Source organism: Salvelinus namaycush, chromosome 19 (assembly GCF_016432855.1).
Source record: "Salvelinus namaycush isolate Seneca chromosome 19, SaNama_1.0, whole genome shotgun sequence".
In the NCBI taxonomy this organism is placed as follows: Eukaryota; Metazoa; Chordata; class Actinopteri; order Salmoniformes; family Salmonidae; genus Salvelinus; species Salvelinus namaycush.
Window position 1 is genome coordinate 28,692,492 of NC_052325.1, and position 10,906 is coordinate 28,703,397.

General features: G+C 43.3%; 1 protein-coding gene across 2 annotated transcripts; it reads left to right on the plus strand.

Annotated features, from left to right (window-relative positions):
• Positions 1-409: 409 nt before the first annotated feature.
• On the plus strand, positions 410-10,906 carry LOC120064285 (guanylate-binding protein 1-like). Of its 2 annotated transcripts, XM_039014741.1 has the most exons (11): positions 410-915; positions 1,202-1,425; positions 1,596-1,723; positions 1,868-1,977; positions 2,431-2,642; positions 3,149-3,391; positions 5,512-5,792; positions 5,905-6,117; positions 6,352-6,454; positions 9,679-9,803; positions 9,962-10,906. In XM_039014741.1, the coding sequence occupies exons 2-11, from the start codon at positions 1,254-1,256 to the stop codon at positions 10,445-10,447; spliced, it is 2,073 nt and encodes a 690-aa protein (XP_038870669.1). In that variant the 5' UTR covers positions 410-915; positions 1,202-1,253; the 3' UTR covers positions 10,448-10,906. The 2 variants fall into 2 exon arrangements, with proteins under 2 accessions (XP_038870669.1, XP_038870670.1); XM_039014742.1 differs by lacking the exons at positions 9,679-9,803; positions 9,962-10,906 and adding an exon at positions 6,744-7,483 and having other exon boundaries at positions 411-915.

The following is a 10,906-nucleotide window of genomic DNA, read 5'->3' on the forward strand; positions in this document are numbered from 1 at the left end:
AAGTTCACATACTGTTTCTACCATAGGCTAAATCATGTGGCAGATATAGCCTATGTCAGAAGATTTTTTCTGGTTATCTAATCAATTAATGAACCGCAAACGCCTACATTATTAAGGATGGATCAAGTATTTTTCATATAACCAGTCAACTTGCAAATCAATATGTAAAAAATAATCCTAAATGTAAGCAGTGCAAGGGAGTTTACCTCGGCAACGCTGAAGTGGGTTATTATTCAGCCTGTGGTCAGCGTTAGGATAGTAAAAGAAATAGGTGATTTATAAAAGTCCCTGCTCTGCGCAGTGATTCATTAAATGCCGCGATCACGTGCTAGTGGGAACTAGGACATTCCGAAATGTCAGACTTCCTAACTGGTTGAATCGCATGTATATAATGGTGCGTTCAAGACAACTGGGAACTCGGTAAAAAAACGAGGTCAAATCATGTCATGACTTCAGTTATCTTCATGTCGGAAAGTGGGAGCTCTAGAAAGAGGCCCGATTTCCCGATTTGGAATTCCGAGATGGAAATCAATCTCAGTCGGAGCTCGTTTTTTTCTCCAGATTTTCCAGTTTACTTGAACGCACTGAAGTCGGAGATTTTAGAGCTCCGTGTTTTTTCTTCTCTCCAGTGTCTAGTTCCGACAACCACGTGAATTATTCCTAGTTGAACAATAGCTCGATAATTGGCTATTTCTATTGCATTTCCTTCCGACATTTTGAAAGATTTTGTTGATGAATTACAAAGTAGTTTGCGTCAGGTCAATCTCGTATTGGACTGGTTAAAATAAGTGAACAAAAATATAGCCTAGGCAACTTTCACTTTCTGTTTCGCAGCAAATATATAGCCAGCAGGACATTGTTCCTCTGCGATTAACCTCAGTTGGTTTAGAGAGGATTTTTGGAGGAGTCGTCTATGTAAGTAGGACCGACGAATGCTGTACCATAGCAGGAAACTATTAAATTTTTGCAGACGAATTTCATAATGAAATTGAAGCTGACATTGGACAATAATTCAACTAAATGTTGCATGCATATGGCTAAGCTGTTTCATGGTGCAGATCTTTTTAATAATGTATTTGCATAGCCTATGCAGTAGTCCTAGACTATATTCACATTGTGAGCTTAATTTATAGAAGGAATCGATAATGAACTTATATAAATAATTCACTTGAACTATATTTAATTAATACTTTTATTATAGATTGACTATTTCTGGGAGCTGTAGGCTAATCATCCTGTGAAGCTACTTGACCATGGATTCCCCAATGTGTCTGGTCGAAAACGCCGACGGGGAGCTTCATGTAGTCCCTGGTGCCATCAAGTACCTGATGGGACTGAACCAGAAAGTCGTAGTGGTGTCGGTGGTCGGGCTGTACCGCACCGGCAAGTCCTACCTCATGAACAAGCTGGCTGGAAAGAGAAAAGGTGAGACTGATGCTGAGAAACAAATTCAAATGTACAGACTGGTTTGATCATCAGCTGTACATCAATAGTCAATGCCCAATTAAATGTTTATTTTCATCTGTACACTGGTTTAGAAATAAATTGTATTACATACTTTTTTTCTTAAAATGGTCTTTGAAATATTGATTTAGGTTTTGCCCTGGGAGCCACCATCCAATCCAAGACTAAGGGAATCTGGATGTGGTGTGTGCCTCACCCTGAAAAAAGAGACCACACCCTGGTGCTGCTGGATACAGAGGGGCTGGGGGATGTGGAGAAGGTGAGAGGTCAACGTTCAGTCTTTCAAATTCACATTAGTAATCCAGCACAGTGAACAAATATCTAAACACACATATATTTTAAATAATTTCATTACATTTCGCCAGATCACCAATACATGTTGCTGTTGTCATACTTGTTTCAGGGAGATTCTAAGAATGATGCCTGGATCTTCTCCTTGGCCATTCTGTTAAGCAGTACTCTGGTCTACAACAGTCGAGGGACCATCGACAATCAAGCCGTGGAGAACCTCCAGTATCCTTTAAACCAATATCTATTTCCCGATGGCAAACCTCCCCTGTTTCCTCTCCTGTTGACTTTAACAGGACAAGGGATATTTCCCCCAACCGGGCCATTTCTTGGAACTCCCTCTCATATTGAAAGTGAAAGTGCTGTATGTTTGTATATCTATTGGATGCTGAGCAAAATGTCCTTATAGACTTGGAGCAATATATTGTGTTACTGACAGCATTAATTATGTGTTTGCAGAATGTTCAATACACTGTACTTTGTTATATCCATTCCCTTAGGGGTTACTCAGTGCATGTGGACACAGTCCATTCAAAATGAAACTGAAATGACTTGTATGCTATAACTGTTGTATAGCAAGTCCTTGTACAACCGTAGCAGGCACATGTCAATGCAGACGCACAGTATTTTTTTAAACTTTGGTAGCTTTTATCAGTCAATCCTCAACCGGCCCTATAGATATGTGAGTGAGCTGACAGAGCGGATCAAGGTGAATTCTTCCAGTGCAGCTTCATCCTCTCACGATGACGAGGAAGGAGGGGACGCCCAGTTTGTGCAGTTCTTTCCGAATTTTGTGTGGGCCATCAGAGATTTCACTCTACTACTCGAGATCGACGGCAGAAACGTCACTGAAGATGAGTATCTGGAGCATTCCCTGGAGCTCAGAAAAGGTGACATTAGCACTAGCCACCACCCCAATGATCAACTGTGCACAATGTCTCTAGAATAGTGCTCCCCAAGAACATTTATACAATTGGAACAATCATTCTCACAAGAACAAAGAGGTTGAAAAACAAGAAGATTGATATTTGCTCTGACACTTGCTAAATTACACGTTCTAAAATCATTCCTATGCAAATGTATTGTAGGATTAGACTCATAATCAAACAGACTCATAAATCAAGTGACACAATTATTTTATCCAGTTTGTTTATTGGTCATAAAGTCTTCTGCCTCATGTTAATGTAAGCATATCTCTTTATATGCGTGTCTGTTAATGATTGTGTGTTTGGATGGTGAACTAAGGGCCGGTCTCCCAGACACAGATTAGGCCTCTAGACGAGATTCTCCACTGAACACACTTTGTGTCCAGGACAAGGACTAATCTGTGTCTGGGAAACCAGCCCTAAAAATAGAGTAATGTCAACTGTAATGGTGAATGCTGACTATCATTCAGGTGGGGGTAAAAAGAATCTGATGTACAACCTCCCACGAGAGTGCATCCGGAACTACTTCCCCTCGCGCAAGTGCTTTGTATTCCCCACCCCTACAACTCCTGCCAACATGCCCCACCTGGATTCCATGGACGAGGCTGGCCTGTGTGGAAGCTTCCGAAAGGTTGCAGATACTTTCTGCTGCTTTATTTTCCAGGAGAGCCGTACAAAAACTGTCAAAGGGGGCCACAACGTAACCGGGAGAAGTAAGTCAAATATCAGCAGATTCTGCACAGAGGCATTGAATGTTTCAATAAGCATTTCTCTATAGCTGGCCATGCTTTCCTCCTGGCTACCCCAACCCCGGCCAACAGCTCCGCAACCCCCGCAGCTACTTGCCCAAGCCTCCCCAGCTTCTCCTTCACCCAAATCCAGACAGCAGATGTTCTGAAAGAGCTGCAAAACCTGGACCCGTACAAATCAGCTGGGCTAGACAATCTGGACCCTCTCTTTCTAAAATTATCCGCCGTCATTGTTGCAACCCCTATTACCAGTCTGTTCAACCTCTCGTATTGTCCGAGATCCCTAAAGATTGGAAAGCTGCCGCGGTCATCCTCCTCTTCAAAGGGGGTGACACTCTAGACCCAAACTGTTACAGACCTATAGCCATCTTGCCCTGCCTTTCTAAAGTCTTTGAAAGCCAAGTTAATAAACTGATCACTGACCATTTCGAATCCCACTGTACCTTCTCCGCTGTGCAGTCTGGTTTCCGAGCTGGTCACAGGTGCACCTCAGCCATGCTCAAGGTACTAAACGATATCATAACCGCCATTGATAAAAGACAGTACTGTGCAGCCGTATTCATTGACCTGGCCAAAGCTTTCGACTCTGTCTTATCAGCAGACTCAACAGCCTTGGTTTCTCAAATTACTGCCTCGCCTACTTCTCAGACAGAGTTCAGTGTGTCAAATCGGAGGGCCTGTTATCCGAACCTCTGGCGGTCTCTATGGGGATACCACAGGGTTCAATTCTCGGGCCGACTCTTTTCTCTGTATATATCAACGATGTCGCTCTTGTTGCGGGTGATTCCCTGATCCACCTCTACGCAGACGACACCATTCTGTATACATCTGGCCCTTCTTTGGACATTGTGTTAACAAACTCCAAACGAGCTTCAATGCCATACAACACTCCTTACATGGCCTCCAACTGCTCTTAAAAGCTAGTAAAACTAAATGCATGCTTTTCAACCGTTCGCTGCCCGCACCCGCCTGCCCGACTAGCATCACTACTCTGGACGGTTCTGACTTAGAATATGTGGACAACTACAAATACCTAGGTGTCTGGCTAGACTAAACTCTCCTTCCAGACTCATATTACACATCTCCAATCCAAAATGAAATCTAGAATCGGCTTCCTATTTCGCAACTAAGCCTCCTTCACTCACGCCGCCAAACATACCCTCTTAAAACTGACTATCCTACCGATCCTCGACTTCGGCAATGTCATCTATAAAATAGCCTCCAACACTCTACTTAGACTCCATCCAATTTGCTATCACAGTACCATCCGTTTTGTCACCAAAGCCCCATATACCGCCCACCACCGCGACCTGTATGCTCTCGTCGGCTGGCCCTCGCTACATATTCGTCGCCAGACCCACTGGCTTCAGGTCATCTATAAGTCTTTGCTAGGTAAAGCTCCGCCTTATCTCAGCTCACTGGTCACGATAACAACACCCACTCGTAGCACGCACTCCAGCAGGTATATCTCACTGGTCATCCCCAAAGCCAACACTTGCTTTGGCCGCCTTTCCTTCCAGTTCTCTGCTGCCAATGACTGGAACAAATTGCAAAAATTGCTGAAGCTGGAGACTTATATTTCCCTCACTAGCTTTAAACATCAGCTATCTGAGCAGCTAACCGATCGCTGCAGCTGTACATAGCCCATCTGTAAATAGCCCATCCAATCTACCTACCTCATCCCCATATTGTTTTCTGCTCTTGCACACCAGTATTTCTACTTGCACATCATCATCTGCACATCTATCACTCCAGTGTTAATTTGCTAAATTGTAATTACTTCGCTACTATGGCCTATTTATTGCCTTACCTCCTCATGCCATTTGCACACATTGTATATAGACTTTCTTTTTTTTCTATTGTGTTATTGACTGTACGCTTGTTTATTCCATGTGTAACTCTGTGTTGTTGTTTGTGTCGCACTGCTTTGCTTTATCTTGGCCAGGTCGCAGTTGTAAATGAGAACTTGTTCTCAACTAGCCTACCTGGTTAAATAAAGGTGTAATAAAAACAATGTAGCCTATGTTATTGTACCACCAAATGTATACACTTATATTTTTCTTCCCGCCTCTGTCTGATTGCAGTGCTCGGCCACTTGGTTAACACCTATGTGGAGACCATAGCCAAAGGCTCTGTGCCCTGTCTGGAGAATGCGGTGCTGGCCATGGCTCAAATTGAGAACCAGGCTGCTGTGGATGAGGGCCAGGTAGTATACCAGAGGGGCATGGAGGAGGTGAAGGCCTTATTCCCTGTGGACATGGGTCAGATTTCAGCTCATCACCTCCGCTCAGACCACCAGGCCACGCAGGCTTTCATGAAACGATCCTTCAAAGACGAAAATGGGGATTTCTTGAAAGCGTTGGCGGTAAGGGTCATCATTTCAGATCTGTGCCTGGTACAAACACTGCCTTAGTTCTTAACTCTGTCAAGGACCACTTTTTACAAATGCTTCCCTAAAACAGTCTTGACTCCTGCAGGTGGCCATTGCAAAGCACTACGCTGTCCTTCTCATTCAGAACGAGGATGCCTCAGAGAAGAAGTGTGCAGCCCTTCTGGAGAAGCTGTCTGCTCCGATGGCCCAGAAGATTAAGGAGGGGATCTACACCACACCTGGAGGATATGAGCTTTACTGCAGTCACCATGACAACATGGTGGCACAGTACCGGGCCAAGCCTGATAAAGGAGTTAGGGTAAGAATCCTTTCTAGGGCTGAAACATTCATCAAAAAATCCATATTAAACACTGGAGCTGTTCTCATCTTTCAGGCCGATCCACTTAGTTTCAATTTCGTAGATGGATTGCTGTTTCTATCAACCTCTGTTACTGTTATGATGCACATTAGCTTCCATCTGCAGCATCATACCAGAAACAGATTGCCATCAACCAATGATAAAACATGTGGCCTTTTGGGGTATTTTCTGCAGGCTGAGGAGATTCTTGAGCAGTTCCTGAGGGAGAAGAGTCTAGAGAAGAATTCCATCCTACAAGCTGACAAAAAATTGACCGAAAATGAGAAAAAGATCCACGGTAAGTCCAAAATATAGCATTGGGATGTTATTATCTGGGTCCATTCAGGTTTCTGGTTGGAGTGACTTCTCACAATCAATTGGTGATAATCTTGCACGAAGTCAACATAGATCTGGGATGTTAAGTCAACATAGATCTGGGATGTTTGAAAGAGTAATCTAAAAGTTATGGCCTACTCCAGAACATGGAAAAGATCAGGGGCTGTCTGTTGACTCCATATGAGAGAGAATATGAGTAGTCCAGAAGGTAGAGTGTTTTCCTACCTCAACTCTTCCTTTGGACCATGCAGAGGAGAAGGAGAGATCAGCTGTGCTGGAGCAGGAGAAGAAGGCTGCTGAAGAGAAACGGTTGGAGATGGAGCGCACCATGGAGGACGATCGCAGAAGCAAAGACGAGAAGTTGAAGCAGATGGAAGAGAAGACGAAGGAGGAGATGAAGCAACAGGAACGGGACTTCCACAGGGCCTTGGAGTGCAAGGTGCAGGAGCAGAAGGATCTGCTGGAGAAGGGCCACAAGGAGAAGGCTGACTTAATGAGACAGGAGATAGAGGAGTTCAAGAAGAGCAACACACCTGGGAAGGAAGGAGGTGGTTTCCTTGAGTCTACAGTCATGCCTGTTCTTCGATTTGGATTGGACGCTGCCAACACTTTCTTTCAATATAAGCTCATGAAGGGAGCTTTTATGAAGTAGAAACATTGTGTATTACCTGAGCATGTACACATTTGTTAGCTTTATCTAGCAATGTGAAGCGAAAAGTCAAGTTGATAGCCATGCTTAGTATCAGTATAAGCTTTATATGCAAGAGTGATGTATTATTTTTCTCATACAGTATATGTATTTACAGATTTGTGAAATTATCACTGTACTAGTATAGCGCTTAAATCTAGAAGCTTTAATAAAAACATTTCTAGACTATAACTAAGACTTTTCTGCAATCATAATATACACTGAACAAAAATATAAACGCAACAATTTCAAAGATTTTACTGAATTACACTTAAGGAAATCAATCAACTGAAATAAATTCATTAGGCCCTAATCTATGGATTTAACATGACTGGGAATGCAGATATGCATCTGTTGGTCACAGATACCTTAAAAAAAAGGTAGGATGTGGACCAGAAAACCAGTCAATATTTGGTGTGACCACCATTTGCCTCATGCAGCACAACGCATCTTTGCATAGAGTTGATCAGTCCATTGATTGTGGAATTGTTACGCTCGTTGATGGAAGAATTAGACCAAGGTGCAGCGTGGTAGGCGAACATCTTACTTTTATTACAAATGAACACCGAAAAAACAATAAAAGACAAAACGAACGTAAAGTTCTGCAGGCTCCACAGCAACTATACAAAATCAAGATCCCACAAACTAAGGTGGAAAAAAGGCTGCCTAAGTATGATCCCCAATCATAGACGACGATAGACAGCTGCCTCTGATTGGGAACCATACCCGGCCAACAAAGAAATAGAAAACATAGATTACCCACCCTCGTCACACCCTGACCTAACCAAATAGAGAATTAAAAGGATCTCTAAGGTCAAGGCGTGACAGGAATATTGTCCCACTCCTCTTCAATAGCTGTGTGAAGTTGCTGAATGTTGGCAGGAACTGGAACACAATGTCGATCCAGAGCATCCCAGAACTGGGACATTTTCAACTTCCAAAAATTGTGTATAGATCCTTGCGACATTGGGCCGTGCATTATCATGCTCAAACATGAGGTGATGGCCGCGGATGAATTGTAGGACAATGGGCCTCAGGATCTCGTCACAGTTTCTCTGTGCATTCAACTTGCCATCGATAAAATGCAATTGTGTTTGTTGTCCGTTGCTTATGCTGGCCCACACCATAACCCCACCGCCACCATGGGGCACTCTGTTCACAATGTTGACATCAGCAAACCGCTCGCCAACACGACACCCTACATGCTGTCATCCGTGAAGAGCACACTTCTCCAGCATGCCAGTGGTCATCGAAGGTGGCCAAACTGCAGTCAGGTCAAGACACTGTTGAGGACGACGAGCATGCAGATGAGCTTCCCTGAGACAGTTTGTGCAGAAAGTGGATGTGGAGGTCCTGGGCTGGTGTGGTTACATGTGGTCTGCGGTGTTGAGGCCGGTTAGACATACTGAAATGAACATTCAATTCTCTGGCAACAGCTCTGGTGGACATTCCTGCAATCAGCATGCCAATTGCATGCTCCCTCGACTTCAGACATCTATGGCATTGTGTTGTGTGACAACTGCTCATTTGAGTGGCCTTTTATTGTTCCCAGCACAAGGTGCATCTCTGTAATGATCATGCTGTTTAATCAGCTTCTTGATATGCCGCACCTGTCAGGTGGATGGATTATCTTGGCAAAGGAGAAATGCTCACTAACAGGGATGTAACAAATTTGTGCCAAGAAATTTAGAGAAAGAAGCTTTTTATGTGTATGGAAAATTTCTGAGATATTTTATTTCAGCTTGTGAAATATGGGACCAACACTTTACATGTTGCGTTTCTATTTTTGTTCAGTCTTCTTTTTATGGTATTATATTCTTTGAGAACGTTGTCTATTGAAGCAAAATATGATTAATTTGGATATTATCATTTGAAGTTGTATATAAAATGCATTTCAGTTTATAAATAAATTGTTTTGAATCCACTTTGAATCTTTTAGTGTTAATGTAAGTAGTAGTAGTCTGTTACTGACTCGCATCTGGAAAACACCATTTATGCCTTTGTGGCCTGACGCACCTCTTTTTGTTATTATATATTTTTATTGAACATACAATCTACCTGCAGTGAAGCCGCTCAACATTTGCATTACATTCAGTCATCTAACAGACTCCCATCCACAGTGACCCACAATATCAACCAGGGTCCAAGCACCGCCCAAGGGCACGTCGACAGGTCTTCCACCAAGTCAAAATGGGGACCTGAACCAGCCACCTATCGGCCACTGGCCCAAGCTCCCAACCGCTAACCCTCCAAGATCCCCCCACATTTTCCCGACAGATGCCTCTTAACCATCCAAGACGTCACCCCCCCAAGCCACCAACAAAATTAACAAAAGAGAAAAACAAAGGAAAACAACAATGCAAAAATGAAAGACATCAATCCTCTTACTTTTATCTCAGATACTGGGCCACATTTTGGTGTTCAAATGGTTTTCAGACCAGGAATCAATCTGTTTGCACATGAGAAATAGCCATTGGCTACTGTCTTTTCTGACACAGAGGAGCAAGAGAAGAGAGCCCTGGCTGAACAGGCAGTGAAGATGGAGGCAGAGAAACAGCACCAGTTAGAGAAACTGATCCAGGAGAGGGAGAGGAGTCATCAGGAGGGAATCTGTCAGCTAGAGGTATGTATGGACACTGGGAACCTATAGTATATCATGTCTCATAAAATTATATATTTTTAACTATAACCACAGATAGATTGTAGTAATTGAGGAAGGTAAACACAGTAGTCTTTGAGAAGATGCAGCTTGCTTGTTATGTTGTCCCTCTGTGATTCTAGGCTAAGATGGTCCAGGAGGCGAAGGAGAAGCAACAGGAGTTGGAGAGAGCGCTAGATAGCAAGCTCCATGAGCAGGAAAAGCTGATGGCTAAGGGCTTCACAGAGAAAGAGGCAGCCATGAAGGAGGAGATACAGAGCCTGAGAGAGAAGGAGGAGGCCAAGTGCGAGGAGAAGGAAGAGCAGTCTCGTAACTTCAGAGCCATAGCACAGGGTGTCATGGAGAGTGTCAGCAATGGCTTAGGTCACTACTTTAACTATAAGAAAGCCCGTGAGCAACGCAAGGCGATTGTGTTCAAGGAGCAGGTCAGATTCAATCTCAAATCAGGTGCGGTTGGCAATATCCCTGATAAGGAGCGCATGACACTCAAGCAAGACAAGATGGCCACGCCCAAACTCAAAACAGGAGCAGTTGGCAACTCTAAAGACACAACTCTGCCCAAAGTCAACACAGGTACAACTGGCAAAAGCCCTGGCTCAGAGGTCTAAAGGATTCACCAGAGATTTGTCAATGGTCCAGATCAGCAGCCACCCCTTTCTCCAGTCTCATCATTAACCAGAAGTGCCCAGTAAAACTACTAGGAAATAGTGCAACAGAAAGACTGCTGTGCAACAATGGTACAATGGGGCCAAACCAGCTGTGACTTCACAGACGTCAGTTCCTCAGTTTATAACCACTGATTTCTCATTCTGATAATATTACGTCATATTTAAAAGTTATAGATTAATCTTAAAATTGGAGAGTTAAGATTTGTGTTTTGTTCTTGGATGTAGGGTAAAATAATTGAGCTTGCTGAACTTGTCGAGGTCAAATGTGTTGTTCTATACTACACATAAGGCTAGAATGGAACTGCTCATCTTCAATGCGCTTTTCACTTAATTAAGGGATGACCATTGTCATGTTTTGTAATTGTGATTGTTGTTTGAATAAACCTTGCTTCATCTCTA